Source organism: Cotesia glomerata, linkage group LG2, assembly GCF_020080835.1.
Source record: "Cotesia glomerata isolate CgM1 linkage group LG2, MPM_Cglom_v2.3, whole genome shotgun sequence".
NCBI lineage: Eukaryota > Metazoa > Arthropoda > Insecta > Hymenoptera > Braconidae > Cotesia > Cotesia glomerata.
Genome location: NC_058159.1, coordinates 25,406,446 through 25,423,430, shown reverse-complemented (window position 1 = coordinate 25,423,430; position 16,985 = coordinate 25,406,446). Strand labels below are relative to the sequence as shown.

General features: G+C 29.2%; 1 protein-coding gene across 1 annotated transcript; it reads right to left on the bottom strand.

Annotated features, from left to right (window-relative positions):
• Positions 1-424: 424 nt before the first annotated feature.
• Positions 425-16,670, bottom strand: LOC123260022 (xanthine dehydrogenase-like). The gene is made up of 24 exons (XM_044720943.1): positions 16,351-16,670; positions 15,911-15,960; positions 14,802-14,982; positions 13,692-13,823; positions 13,407-13,566; positions 11,067-11,304; positions 10,499-10,719; positions 9,710-9,812; positions 8,819-8,946; positions 8,338-8,460; positions 7,783-7,950; positions 7,371-7,652; positions 7,200-7,304; positions 6,410-6,623; positions 6,026-6,209; positions 4,054-4,433; positions 3,668-3,861; positions 2,652-2,810; positions 2,413-2,541; positions 2,175-2,305; positions 1,732-1,981; positions 1,548-1,644; positions 1,372-1,482; positions 425-645 (listed from the first exon to the last, which is right to left on the bottom strand). The coding sequence occupies exons 1-24, from the start codon at positions 16,377-16,379 to the stop codon at positions 575-577; spliced, it is 3,840 nt and encodes a 1,279-aa protein (XP_044576878.1). The 5' UTR covers positions 16,380-16,670; the 3' UTR covers positions 425-574.
• Positions 16,671-16,985: the final 315 nt, after the last annotated feature.

Genomic DNA, 16,985 nt, shown 5'->3' with positions numbered 1-16,985 from the left:
TTCGAAATTTGAAATTCGGACAAGTCACGAGACGCCATCTTGTTTCGTTGTCAGTCCGCAGGCGCCGAGTAATAATGACGGTCGTAAAAATATCTTTGCAGAAATAAAGAAAAAGATAAAACTTTCTAGATAACTTATGTATTATAATTTTTAGTACAGAATAGTAATAAAAAAAAGAATGTTAAGTAGATAATTATTTAGAAATTTTACAACAATAGCGTAAACAAAAGAAACGAGGAAATAGAATAAGCGTTGGTAATAAAATATTCGAACGATCTCAATGCAGGTCAATATAATTAACTCGTATTCACAGAGTATTAATATTTTAATTGAAGATTCATTTAGTTTATTGTTTTATATTGATGTTATGTAATATATAATTTATAGCAAGTGTTTTAAGGTTATAGTTAGTGTCAATTAATAATTTAATGCAGCAGTATATTTTATTAATCCCTTTTATGACTACAGTACACTTGATCCCAATGCAAGTATTATAACAATTATTATTATTATTTTCATTATAATAGATAACGTAACTGAATATAAATTATTTTTTAATACTAAATTTATTTTTTTAATACAGGACCATCATTTCCTTGGACGTCAGACTTGTCATAAGAACTTTTTCAGTTGTTACCGGTCCATCTGTAAGTCAATTAAATTTTTTTGTTAGTTAAAAATTGAGTTTTTAAATAATGAAAGTAGCAGATAAAAATATTTTTTTTCAATCAATTTAATTAATGAAAATTAAGTTAGCCGACATTTAATAATTTTAAAAATTTTTTTCATTAAAAAAATTATTACAAAAAAATAAGAAAAGAAATTTTATTTTTAAAAAACTTGAAAAACTTTAAGTACAATTTTTTAAAAATGTTTTTTTGTTCCAATTTAATTAATGGAAAAAAATTTTTAAATTAGAAACGTCGGCTAACTTTAGTATTATATTTAATTATTGTTTATTCAATTAAAAAATTTCAAATATCTGTTGCTTTCATTACGATTTATCGAATTTATTTATTTATTTAAACTTCTTCGAGGTATCTATAAATAAAAACATTAAAAACTTCTGTTGTAAATTGAATAAATGGATTTTATACTAAAATCGTTATTGAATTATCAATTTTAAAGTCATAGTTATATAACTTATTAAAATGTATTTAACTGGATTCGAATACATCAGTAGATATCTGGGAGCTTAAATAAATGAATAGCAAACTTCTTAATTAATAATTAAGAGCCCTAGTTTTATTAGTTCAATAAAATGTTGACCATACTAATTACTAAGGCTTTAAATTAAAGTAAAAGTTTTATTACTTTAAAAGAAAAGTAAGTAAAGTAGTGTATAATAATAAAATAGCTATAAAAACTGACCTAGAGGATACCAAATATCGTTATTACCGGCATCCTTTCTAGCAGAGTCTAGTGCATCACGTATGGCCAATACTATACCGTAACTCATGCATAACGGTGGCTCCCCAACAGCTTGAAACGATAAAATAAATAATTCAAACGTTTTGGTAACAATATTTAAAGCTAGAGTAATATACCTTTGGATCGTAGAACTCCCGTGGGGTTTGGTGCATTACGTCTAAAGGATACACGAAAGTCCACGGGGATATCCTTAGCACCAGGTGGTTTATAATTCTGCGGTTATAAATAACAGGATAATGCTTTTGTAACTCTTGAAAGTCCTCGGAAAAAAAAATTAAAAAAAAAAAAAGATATACAAACCCAGGTACGGTGATTTGCTAGTAGCCCGGTTTTAGGACAGTAAACGAGGTCCTCGCTAGTCCAATACCCGATCCCCATTACATATGCGCCTTCTGCTTGTCCTAAATCAATCTCTGGATTCATGCTGATGCCAACGTCTTCCAATAAATCGACTCGTCGAATCAAGTGTTGTCCCGTTAACAAATCCAGCTCTACTTCAGCAACACCAGCACCGTAGATTGGATAACCATGCTCGGGACCATTGGTAACCCTAGATTCATGAATAGCCATTGTATCGTATGTTAAGTTAAGGCCAATCAATGCACACAGTATCAAACATCAAATACACCCTCTAAATATTTAGTGGCCAACTTCTATAGTTGTGTATATATCACTAATATTTTATTTTGATATTAAACATTAAATTTATCTATTTTAAATTCAAATAATTTAAATTATCTTACATGCATCGAGCAACAAGATCAACATTTTTAGCGTGAGCAGCAAACACAAGCTCCTTCCACGAAGGATTTCCCATTTCTTTTTTAATCGGCTCTAATCTCTCCAATAATTCTTTGCATGCATTTATTGTTGCCTGAAAGAAAAAAAAAAAACACGAATAAATATAAATGATTAGATTGGATAGAGAATTTAAAAATCGGATAAAATAAATATAAGCAGGATATTATATATAATGTTTACCCGAGCACAAGTTTCGCTTCCGAGACTTCCCCCGGTGACTGTATTATTCGGAGCGACAACGTTATTCGAGGGTTTGACGTTAACCATTTCCAGATCGATGCCCAGTGTATAAGCAGCAGCCTGAGCAACCTGTATAACATTTACAGAGGATTATCTTCGATTCGCTTTATCCCGAGCTGGTAGTAGCTCCCGGGTAACCTCGTACTCTATAACACCAGGCTATATACTGCTTTCATTACCTTAGTGTGAATACCCTGACCCATCTCGATGCCACCATGTATAATAGCGACTGTACCATCTCGAGCGTATATCGACACTAATGCATGAAACTGACCGAATGGATGGAAAGGATATGTCATTGGTACTAAAGATAGCCCTCGTTTCTTCCATCGATTTTCCTGTTAATTTCATTATATTTATTATTATAAAACTAGAACCGTGTAGTGCCTAGGTGACTGCTGAAAATTACAAATTATGAATAAAAAAAAACTTTGGGTTAATGATTTTTTGAAGTTTTTAATCATAACATACATAGTCTGGGTACTTTTGAAATGAATTTTAAAAATAGTAATAGAAATTAAAATTGCACGCTGTATATGCGCGCGCTCTAATTCTAAACGAACAAGGAGTCTATTCTTCTGATTGGTATCAGAATTTCAATACTAAATTAGCTTCACTTTATTCATAAATTTGACATTATCAACCCTAATATCCAAAGTTGGAGTGCAGAAGTTGCTGTCCAATGTTTGGTGCAGATTTATTGGGGTAAAATCATTTTGACTTTTATAAAATGAATAACCATCTGAGATAGTACACTGAAAAAAAAATTCTTGACTGGAGGGTAAAATTTCTTAGCTCAAGAAAATATTAAGGAAGATTGAAAATTTCTTCCTTAAAATTTTCTTGGTGTAAGAAGGTTTTTTTTCTGTGTAGAATCTACAAAAGGTGTATTGTTAGCACTCATAGAAAATTCTCTCCGTATAAAAGATAATAGGCTTTAAATCTCTCGATAAATTTATTTCTAATGGCTATTATATAACTAATTCAATTGTTTTTGCATTCCTTACAAAGTTTTTAGACCAAACCGTTCATTTGTTTATTATTTTTTTAGAAATTTAGAGTTTTTAAAGTTACATCCCTTCGTTCAAAGAATAAGAGAGAGCAGGAAAGATATACAAATACTCCATAGACAAAGTTTTCCTCCTAAAGGATTCTCCTAAAGGTATAAAAGATTATAATTAATATAGTTACTTACGGTATTGAAAAGTCGTACACTACGTTGTCGCGCTTCATAATCAGAAGACATTTTCAAGTCGTCAATCATTTTACTAAGTACTTCTTTATCCGGAGCATTCATATTACTCAACCTTACCTCAATAGGATCTTTATTTAATGTTCTGGATATATGTTCCATAATATTCTCAGACATGGCAATTCCTTCAGTAGAACCTACAAGGGGTTTAACAACATTTAATATTAAACATCAAACGTTTGTATTGTCAGTAGAGTACAATATCTCCTTTGAAGTTCAGCAATTGAATAGAGTAATTCGAAATTCAATTTCGGAACAATTAAATTTCAAAAAGACCAGTATAAAGTGTAGGTGACTTTAAAATTAATAAATATAATAGTAATTAAAACCTGGAGCGCGGCAATAAGTATTAGAGGGGACGTCAGTCATCGCATCAACGACTCCGACATTCCAAGTTGATCCATCGTAGCATGTGTAAATATGTTGAAACGTTAAGACTGATGAGAATTCGTTCCAGGAGCAGCCGGCATTATGCCAACTAGTGCTGTTGAGATACTGTATTACACCCTGGGCGTCAACGCCGACCTCGTACTCTTGTCTTGCGTGCGGGCGCTTACCCAAACACATCATATTACTCTCAATAGACATTATAAATCTTGCTGGACGATTTAATACATATGATACAACCGCACATGCACAGGAGACTGGATTGTTTCGTGATATCTTGGCGCCATATCCACCACCAAGTCTTCGTACGTTAATATTGATCCTGTACATAGACAAATACCGGTTATTTCATATCAATTCGTTAAATTGTTCGACTAATTCGACAGCTTCAATTTCTATGAATTATTGCAACAAGCTTTTGCTTAGCATTAGTATGAGGAGTTTAGTGTATTTTAAGGCATAAAAAAATTGGTATTTTTAATTAATAATTTTTTTTCGATATTAATTAAATTTATTTTATAAAAGTAATAATACTGAGTTATAATATTATATTTTAACTTTACTTAAACAAAACTTCGAAAGAAAAAAAAATTATTAAGGAGGTATTGCGGCAAGAAAAAGACACCAATAGTTTATGGCTATTGGTTTCTTTCTCACGCACTAGTGCTGCCTCTCCTTACAGACTATCGCTTACTTACTTCCACTCACGTAAAATAACGAAAGTCACTAACTTCAAACATTTCTTATAAAAAAATGAATACCGCTCGTTTGTGTTATTTTTGATAAAAAAATACTTGTTATAACATCAATTAAATATTCTGTTTTTCAAAAAAATCCTAAGAAAAGTATGGTTGTTATTCAATAAAATGTTCACTCTAACTACGGTCAGGATAGGGAATACATGTTAAATGTACGATTTTTAATTGCTAATATTTCGAAAATTAGCATCGCAAGGACTATTAAAAAAAATTTATTCGTATAGAGGACACTTAAAAGTACGTGTATTCAAAAATTGAAGAATATTGTAAGAAAAGTGATTTTGCACAGTACCTCCTTAATCGAAATTTTGAAAAAAAAAAGAAAAATTTCTTCGATCAAGTACTAGCTCTTTATACTTCTAATAAGCTGTAAAAGTTTTGTTCAAATCCGTCGAGTGGTTTTTGAATTGCAGTAGTCACCAGCTTTGAAAAAATAGTTTCAAAAGTTTTGCGTTCTAAGTTTTAGTCTAAACAAAAAAAAATTTTCAATTTTCTTAGCGGGAAGTTAAAAAGTATACCTTTGTATAATTACAAAAAAAAATTTATTAATTCAAAAACTATACATTTTAATTGAATTTTATGAGAATAACTTTTGTCTGGAAATTATTCAAATTAATAAAGAAAAAATTAATTCATTCGAATAATAAAAATTTTTTTTAATATCTAGAAGCTTGATTTTAGTATGATATCTCAAAAACTTTGTTTATTGTCTAACATCTTGGAAAATATTAATTGAATTAACGAAAAATTTTCAAGAAATATTTTCTGATATTATAAATAAAGATTTGCAGATGATAATAATTATAAAAAATTATATGATCATTAATTCTCATACAAAGTAAATATAAAAATAAGATATGTACGAACGATACAGCACATAATTGGTAACAATTAATGTAGCTTTGGGTTATGCAGCTAGTAGTTATTGGAGATTATAGATTTCAGAATACCCCTAGGTAAAGGAATTAATTTCCTGAGGGAGTTTGTGTTGAGGATTAACAATTACGAAGCTAAGATACGAGATGTATACAAGAAACAGTGCGATGAGGTAAAAGCGAATAAGTATAAGTTGAAGCAGAAAGCTGATCTTGTGGTTTGGAAGCTCTCGCTCCAGGTCTTTACGCAAATATTAATATACATTTGATAGTTCAGTTACCTGTTGTTAGGAATACCAAGACAGTCAACTATTGAAACTTGCGTGAGGTCTATGAATTGTGATGTCGGGTAAACATCTATTCCATCTTCGGTTGGAATGCAAACACACGACTGCGGTTCCATTGTGTAGTGATACTGTCCTCCGATTTCCATGTCTCCTTTTATAACGTGAGCGATGTCGCTACCTGCATGCGATAATTATTTTTTTATTATATCGGTTGTTGATAGAGATAAAAAAATTCAAATTTCTGATTGTCAGTAAAATCGATGATCTCAGAATGTCAGTCATTAGGTTCGTTATCGGTGTCCTAAATGGCTAAGTTAATTAACTGATGGGGTGATGGATTGATCGATTGATTGATTAATAGGCAATTGATAAAAGTACCTTTTGACTTAGCGGGAACTGTAATCGTTGGTAATAATCTTGAGCTGTCCGCAGATCCCAGCACATCCTTTATTGTTATTATCGGCTTTCTCTTTCCCGTCTCGGAGTAAGTGATTTTAACTTTTTTAGTGGCTTCATAAGCTCGTGCGTAGGTTGTTGCCGCTATTACGCCGATCGGTTGCCCTGAATACTGAATTTCTTTCTCTAGAAATAGCTGAATTGAATAATTAAATTTTATTACAAAAGTTATAACGAAGAAATTTTTTTTTTTTTTTTAATTAATTAACAGGTCAAGTACGAATTGTATATGAATATTTTTCTCTACAGAAATTGTCTGGAGTACAGTTCAAAGAATTTATTTATTTTAAAGTTCAGCTAGGAATTTTATGATTTTTTTTTTATATAAAAAAAAAGTCAATTTATATTCAACTGAGAAAGGATTATATAAAACTAAAATGTAAATATTATTTGACAGTGTTGCACTTTGATAAAAATATTAATCCATACTTAACTTCAATATAAATAAAATATGAACATCTAAGCAAAAATACGGTAATACCTATTCTTTTCGCATAAAGAAAATAAAATCCTATTTAAATTTAATTTATGATGAATACAGTGCTTATAATTGAATTTAAATCCCTTATAATTATCTTCCTATTGCAGGGTATTAAATATTTAATCATATTATTGAAATTAAATTATATCTAAGTAATGATAATAAGGATAAAAATAATAAAATAATAATAATAATAATCTTTAGAAAATTATATAATATATATATTATTACCAATTCATTATGATCTAGTAAAACTTCTTTGTTTTCCCCATTGATTGCAAGATTTTTGCCTGGAACATCTTTGGCCGTCAAAAAAGCTACAACACCATCCATTGCCTGTTTAAATTAAAACAATTATTTAATCAAATAATTATCACAAATGATTTTATAATCAAAGCTTACCAGAGCTTCAGAGGCGTCAATGTTTTCAACAACCCCAACCGCAAACTCAGCGTGAACGAATGCACAGAAAACTTCATTAGATTGTGGCGGTAGATCGTTAACATACTGAGCTTCTCCAGACGTCTGGTAAATGGATTCCATTTTCGGTACGGGTTTATTAACTGGCCACATATTTTTATCTATGTCATAATCGTGTCTTGCAGATGATACATCACGTTTCAGCATAGAGCCACCGCTTCGTAGTCTCTCGCTAACATTTTCCGACAATAAACTGAGAACGAACTGTAATAATAAAAAAATCTTTTTATCTGATCGAATTTCTTTTATCCGGAAATTTTATATCAGTTACGTAATTAATTTAATAAGGAAAATTTATATCTTTTATAATATTCAGATGAGTTATATACAATACCTTGTAAAATAATCCTAGAGATAGAGTTTTTCGGAACTCTGGTGTATAATCGGGTAGTACACGATCTGGTTTCAATTCTGCGTCGAGTATGTCTAAGGCTTGTTTGAAGATATTTTTGTCAAAAAGTGATTTTCCGTTAAGAAAATCTTCCATCGATGTTGCATGCAACTGTAAAAAATATGTCGTCAATATACATATGCATATATATCATTGAAAGAGGTTTTACTATTTGACAAATGGCTTAAGACGAGATAAAACTTCAGACTTTTTACGTTATATTTTTACGTAATATTTCATTTTACTTGACATGTATTTTTATTATTGTTATTTATATCTCGTGATAAATATTTTAACGACTAAATTTAAAGACTTGACTTGAGTAATGTCTATTCCAACATTCACGTAAAAAATGATTTTATCGAAAGAAAAAAATTTATTGCCGGACTTAATGGCTATAAAAAAATATTGTCCTATTTTTCTGGCTGTTTTGCCAAAATTTAAATAATTTTTTTTTTCAAATGAATATTTTTTTGAAATAAAATAAAAAATACTCACAAAATCGTGTCGAATTCCTCCAAATATAATATTGGGTTTCTCCAACACAATTCCTCTTGCATCGAGTTTGAATAGAAACCCGGCATTTACATGAGCATGGGCATTTTGAGCTCTCGGCATTACCTAGACAGTTAATACAATAATAATTATTAATTATGTTAATTAATATAAATTTCGTAACATTACTGTGCCATTAATTAGCCGATTTATTACCAAGTGGAATTTCAATTTGTTTTGAAGCAAATTAAATATACAACAACGGTCACAAACATATACCTATTCGAATGATATTTAGATGCTTATGTGTATGTAGGTCTGTTGTACAAACCTTCTATATACCCATATATATATACATATATATTTATCTGGTATGTACATTTACTGTGTTCATTTATTTGTGTAGCCAGTAAATGCAAAGGATTTCCCCCGGCTACACTCATAACATAACAGCACAAACCATTTCCTTAAGTTACTACTGTACCTTATAAGATCGATACACATGCTCCGGCTTCAACGCTGGCAGAACGATGCTGTATATTATTTTGTGTTTCATATCTATCTTCAGGAAATCCATTAGGCTTACATTTTTTTTAACCCCAGGTGATTCAACTAAAAAATAAATCAATAGTTACATTTTTATCTCGGGATTTTTTATTTAACGGCAGCCCACAATGCTCATAAAAGATTAAAAATCAAGTTGAATATTGCATTATTTATACCATCAGATCATATTAATATTATTATGATTTATATATAAATCTCCCAATCAAAATAATTATTATTGACGTGTAAAATATTAAATAATTTAATGACGTCAAACAATAAATTATTAAATGATGAATGTAACAATAAAGTTTTTTCACAAACAATATTAATTAACGTTTTAAAAGAAATAAAATCTCTTTATTAAAAATTCACAAAAAAAAAATTATTCAAAAATTTAATTTCAATATTACTTTTCTTCAAGTAAAAATATAAGGAGCTTAATACTTTCATTTGTGTTGGTATCATAAAGCTAGAATATACTTGAACGATTAAAATTTTCATTACTGCGTTCAAACTACTTCACATAATACAAATATATATCTATATATAAAGTAATATTCAATTCTATTCAATTACATGCTACAATATTAAACCTAAAGTAAAGTAAACGCGCAATTACTAAATTTAAACTTTAAAATGAATGGAAGAGAGTTTTAAAAGTTTGGTCCGTTTAAATTTTGGTTCGAAACAAAAAACGAATGACTGGTAAATTTAATATGATCCTTTGGCATGAAAACTGCATCATTGAATCGTTTATGAGTCTCATATGTCAGTGGACACGTGAAACAGAAACTTTAAAGTAATGAAATATGATATAAAATTTTACGGATATGTATCTCGGCTCCGGCGGTTTCCAGTAGCAGAAACAAATCCGAGGGAAATTCGTGGTGTTTGTGCTTTATCATCAGATTTCCAGCCAACGTTCCTATCTGTAAGACCACAGAAATACCAACACACGCGTTACTACCCTAGTTGCTTTTCTTTCATTAACAAACTAAATATATAACCCCATATCTTGATCTACCAAGTACCCGTCCTCATATACTTCTCTTATCCCCCTTTCTGTATTATATACTAAATATACTATCAAAACCATTTTATTTAATCCATTAAAAGCGTAAACATAAACATCTGATGTTAGATGAAATTTTAATAGACAAGATAAAATATATAATATATATAATGATAGATATTTAGTGACAGAGCTGGATTCTCATCAGCTAAATGTTGTTTGTTTCTCTGACGAGACGTTGAAGACAAATTAATTAAGCCGAAATATTCTGTCTGGAATTTATTAAAACTTTAACTATTAAACAAAAAAAATACTTAAACTTCTTACAAAATAATTTAACAACAAGGTAAAGAAGTTAACTTCTTCATTAAGTGAAATAATATTTCTTTCTAACTGATTGAATTTATAATTTAAAATAGCACATTATTTAATTATTCAACTTTTTCAAAATAAATCAATTATTTATTTTTCTTAGATGATTAATTAAATTATTCGGTTTTGTTATTAAAATTTTTAATCAATTTTATTTTTTGTTGAATATGTTAGAGTTAAAAAAAAATAATTCAACACCCCAGGCTTAATAATAAATAAAAAGAAACAAACATTGCGGACAGCGACACTGGCAATAAGGTCGACGTGATTAGCCATGTGCTGCAAATGTTTGAACCCGGGATCGGTGGCGTACTTCTTGAAGGTGTTTTTGGCAACGGTGAGGGTGCAATTCCCGCCGAAGGTCAGCATTTTATCGGTTTTCTCGACGCGATGTAGGTCAGTGACGTCATTCAAATCCAAATATATTTGCGGCTTCTCCAGTCGGTAAACACCTGCGGACAGACATAATATACAATGCTATCTACACAAATACAATAGCCTCGTAACATGTTAGTATCATCGATCCTTGATTATCACCACATCATGGATCCTCGTGTCGATGTTAAAGCTCAAATATAACATCTACAAGCCCAGCTAATTGCTGTATCTACTGATTTTGTGCCCATTATTGTATATATTGATAATAATAATTATTATAATCTGTAATAATTCTCCCCTAGTTGCTCTGGAGCCCTTAACTCTCTTATACTCTATATATACTCCACCAACATCATCAACTGTCACCACCGCAACAACTATCAACTATCAACATGTTTTATATATAAACCAGTAGCCTTACCGTGCCCGGTGTTGCCGCCGTTTAATACATAAGTTGCATTTGGATTGTTATTAAAGACGTTGAAGAGACCCTCAACAGAGAGAACTTTGTGAAACTGTACATTATTCATCGCCATTATGTGAACTTCGCTCAATTTTGTTGGCATTTCCGGCATTTCCTCACTACTACCGCTTACATTTATGCAGCTACCTTTACAAGGTTCTCCGGACTTTGGGCACATCTTCAGCTTATACAATTCCTGTAGATGATCAGAATTATATATATATTGGTAATCTGAATAATTTTGAGCTCAGTTGGGTAACTTAAAACTTTGTTAGCTTCTGAAGTTTCAACAGTCTAAATCACCCTTTGTATGGTTAAATTATTTCATTTCAATCAAATATAAATATGCTTCATCAAGATTATGTAAAATATTTGGGTCTAAATTTTAAATTAAAATAGTTACTAACCGACCTGTAAGATTACTTTGCTTAATATTGTGATCAAATAACGAATTTTCATTTTATATGTGAAAATAATTTTGATATTTATTACTAGGGTAAAAGACCTCATTAGTGGCGGGGACCTCATTACTGACACTTTCTTTAATTTTATTACTTATTCAATTAATGTAATCATTAATTTCAATAATGAATATATTATTTCTAATCTTTAAGACCTTTATATCAAAAAAATTTTTAATTTTTATTCCAAGTAGAACATTTTTTCATTGAAAGAAAAAGTGCTACTAATAGGGGTTAAAAGTGCCACTAATGGGGTCTTTTACCTTACATAAAAAAGATTTACGCTAGGGTTTTCTATCTTAATAGATAATTTTTTCCCAAACAGCACAATACACCAGAGATTGTCTAGGATCAAAAAATTAACATCCTATTACAATAAAACAAGAATTTTCATTTTATTTCAAAACACACAGATTGTTTAAGTCCGAGTGCTGCTAACTACAGCCTGTAACTTACTTAAAATTAATGACTATAAGGTTTTCTTTTTTGTTTATTTGACCTAAGAATTATAAAATATGTACTAATAAAAAATTAATAAATAAACTTTAAAAAAAAAAAAAAAATTACCTTACATAAAAAAAAATTTAATTAATAAATATTTGCATTTAGTCATTTTAATATCTTTCTAATAATAAATTTTTTTTTATTACTTATATAATTTTCATCAATAGAGGAAAAAACATAAATTTTCAAATTTTTAAGTTTAATAAAGAATTAGAAGAAATCTAGCCGTGCTATAAAAAAAAAGACATTTAAGTAGAGAGATAAATGATTTTTTTTGTAATATTTACCACCGATATTTAGTTTTTTGTTTTATTAACTTCGCAAAAGATAAATTTTGGAAGTCAAACTAGTGTAATTTGAAGTTTTCCAGGACTAGAAGAAGTTGTTAAATTATAGTTTCGCGTGGTAAACAAGATAACTTTAAAATCAATATTACGAAAATTACAATTTTAGATAAGAATTTAAAACTTTATTCAAAATTTACTCTTGATGAATTAATAAATTTTTTAGTTTCTTTTTCAAGTTTTATTGTTGAAAATTAATTTTTGTTTTATGAATCAATACAAACTTTTATCAAATTTCAAATTCCCAAAGGCCACACGGGGTTTATCCCATCTCAACAAAGTTTGTCCCAAAATTTAAAGACTAGACCTTCATCAGCCAAATGTTTTAAGCTCTTACTATCAATATAATTCAAATGGAGCGTTTTCAATACAATTGTCAACATAAATGTAGACTTTTTTGTATTAAATTATCAAATCTTCTTCTTAACTTATGAAAGTAAAATTAACATTGAAAATAAACTTTTCCAGAGTCTATAGTCTATCTTCTATTATAATTGGGAATATAATGGAATTACAAGTTTGATTTGATCATAGTTCAATTACTGAAGTTAAAATTTCCAAAGTTTTAGCAATTGACTATTAAATTTTTAAACTTTGCAGACATGTCTTATTTAAAAATAATTTTTTTCAGTAATTAAAAAGTTACGCAGATTGTGATTAAAATAAAAATTAATTGTACACATCCATTATTACACTCAATAAACAAAAGCCGCCTAAAAACGTGACAGATTGAAATTAATATTACATCTTGAAACTAAAAGCTCATCATAAGCACTGGATTTAATACTTAATTAACAAACTTCTTGTTCGCTTTGGCGAATCAATTGTGTAAGCGCATCAAGAATTCCCATCATAAGCAGCTCTAATTAGCTTGATAATGGAAAATATAAAATGCGCTTAAATAATATTATTATAATTTCTGCGAGGCTATTATCAGGCGGGTATAGTTATAGAGGAGTAATAACTCGGATTATAACTGGATCCATTACCTCGATGTCGTGAATTTTTTCTGCTAGTTCAGGTCTTGCGTCAACGGCTAATCCTTTAAAGGCATCTAAAATCGCACGGTACCCGGTACACCGGCAGATATTACTTCCAAATGAATTTTCAATCTCCTTCATCGTTAATTCTTCTTTGCTTTGCAATAAGCTACAATTCAAATAGAATTATTTATTATTTGTTTTTATATTTCGATAATTGCCATTGGCATGGCATTATTATTATTATATATTTACAGATGTGGATTGCCCGTTTGATTAATTATACAAACGTACCTGTACATATTCATGACCATGCCAGGCGAACAATAACCGCATTGCGAGCCATTCATTCCCGCGAGTGCAGTTTGAATCTTGTGATAACCTATTTTTTTGTTACCTATTCCCTCGACGGTCTTGATTTTCCACCTAGCAAAATAAATTTGCTTAATAAAAAATTATCAATAATGATAATAATAATAATAATAATAATAATAATAAACTGATTTATAGAATACTAGCAGTCCGCCCCGGCATGGGTATTTAACAAAAATTTCAAAATTAATTATAATATAATATAGCCTATGTCACCCGGAGATAGTGTAGCTTCCCAACAGTGAAAGAATTTTTCAAATCGGTTCAGTAGTTTCGGAGCCTATCCAATGCAAACAAACAAACATTGTTGTTGTCAAACAAACGAACAAACAATCAAATCTTTCTTCTTTATAATGTTAGTATAGATATTTTATTACTATTGACGTAATGAAGAGAAAAAGAAAAATTTTATCTCCGGCGTAATTATGATAAAATTGTTTTTTTTTTGCCTTTTAACGATTTTATATATTTTTTTTGGTGATAGTCCATTTTTTGTTAAATTTTTAAATAATCGAGTGGTTCAATAAGTTTGTTTCATCACACTTGTCCATTAAATTATTGGTAATTGGTTCTGTCATATCAATATATTATTTTTAGTTTTTATTTCCAAAGTACTCAAACTGTGTAAATTGTGAATATAAATATCGATTATTTTTAATTTAACGTGATAATAATAATAATAATAATTCATTTAAGAGAAATTGGATTAAAAGCAGACAAAGAAAATTTTTTTTTAATTCTATCGCATCCAATTAAATAATTCGTCAAAAATGAACCTTCTGGTTCTGTTGGACTCAATGAGTAAAGCCAAGATCTAGGTTTAGATCTAGCTTAGGTTGCTCTGGTTCATTATTTTTCTGCCGCGTTAGTCAGATCAAATTCTCTAATTACTTCTCTGTAGACTAAAGTAATTTTTTTAGTTTTAATTTTAAAAATTTACCTACCGTAGGTTTAATTTAAAATGAGTAAAATAAGAGAGAAGAAAAGAATGATTTGTTTTTTACTTTTAAATTAATTAATTGTATACTCAACCCATTGCAAATGAGGACTGGGACCAGACATGAGTTAACAGCAAGTGTTTCACCGCGTATCTCAGCAGCGACTATACAAGCACCACATCCACCCTCATGGCACATTGACTTTGTACCCCTCAGCTTCGCGTGCTCTCGGATAAAAACATTCAACGATGTCTCGGGTGGTATGTTCTCTTGCACTGAAATAAAAATAGATAATAGACACTAGCTTTTTTATCTTCTTCATCCGCTCCGATTCGATTCGATTCGACTCAATTCAATTCTATTCTATTCAATCTAATTCTACTTTTTTCTTTTCTCTTAACTACTGATTAATTTTTTTATATCTCTAAAATACAAAGCTCAAGTGATATCAATGTAAATTACTTTCGAGTTGTCATTACACTCGTGCTTTTATTTTATAATCTCATTGTTTTTACTTTCATTTAGTAACAGTTATAATTATAATAGATAACTCGATAAATTATTAACTTTCCTCGACAAGTTTTTAATGAAAATGTTATTATTGTTTATTTTGTTTTCGGTGATTAATTTTTTTATTATTTAAAAAGTTGCGGTTTTAATACTTTTGTTATTAAATGCGAGCGTTGAAAAAATTATTACTAATAAATGTTAAATACCTCAGAAAAATGTTAACAGATTTAATGATAGTTAAAAACTTTAATACAATTTTAGAACGCAGATTAAAAAAAAATTGAAAATAAATAATAAATAAATAAATTTCAAACTTTTTCGCAATAAAATAAATTTAGTGATTATAAAAAAATATCTTTACATCACGGCTTTTAAAAATTTTTTCAGAAAAAAATTTCTAGAAAATTAGTAAATTATTAAAATTATAAAATAAACACTTTGTATTTCATTCCGATCATAATATCCTGTTGACGTAATTTACCGTCATGGCTAGTTACCTCTATTTAATACGTAGCAAATATTTTGTCGAGAAAATTACACTATAATTTGTATTTACTGATTACCCGTGCATTACTCGCTAAATGACAAGCTAAATTTTAAATTATCTCGTTACAGAGTCAAATCGATTTACTAGTATATTAATATATATTTATATGTATGTTCATTAAAAATCTATCATATTGTTTTTCTCACCTTTAAAAATAATACCATTGATAGTAAACTCGACGAATCCTTTGGAGTCCCTGTTATAGATATTCAATTAACAAAAAGCAAATTAAATTTTGTCACCATTGAACCGATCAATTTTAATGAGAATTCCGAGGCCTTTGGACTTGATTTACACGCTCAAGTTAAATTTCCCAGTGGAAATTTTAAGCACACTAGATTCGGTCAGTTAAAAAGTCAAGGATAGCTTTAAAAGAGTATTTAAATAATCGAATACGAAATGATGCACAAAGAAATTATTGCACTTGACCTGAAGCTTAATCAACATTTTACAGATAACCCATGATTAAAATTTGCAATTAACTTTTTTAATCAAATAAACAATGACTTGAAAATGAAAATGAATAATGAAAAAAAAAAAAAAAAATAGTTAATTGATAATCACTAAAATGAAGTAACAAACTTACCCAGAGACGCCGTACGCAGCTTGACCCATCTCGTTATCTAATTGGTCTCACCAACTCTTTGACAACTGATCAAAGTAATGAAACTCCAGCAGCAGTTTACTTTGGGCACTTAACTAGTATAGAAAGTCGTTACAATTAGCCCGTCCTCGTCAAACACAATTATTTTAGTAAAAGAATTCCGTGTTAAATGCAAGCTAACAAAACCGGTTTAACTTGCTGATTTTTTAATCAGATTATATCTTGCTTAAATTTATTTATGACGGCATTAATTTAAATACTTTCGAGAGTTAAAAATAAAATTACTCTCATGATAGTTTGGGTATTTGTGCACAATGTTATCCTTAGTGTCCATTATATACATTCCGAGTACCACCACTACTTGTGCATTATACCGGACTCGATGCACAATTCCAAGTATCCATTGGTCACTCGATGGATATTATACATTATATATATATATATATATATATATATATATATATATATATACATTAGATATATATATATATATACATTAGATATATATATATATATATATACATTAGATATATCTATATATCTCCTTCAGGGTAATTCCTCTCGATAACTACGAATCCATAATTTAATCCTAAGACTAAACTATTATTACGATTAAA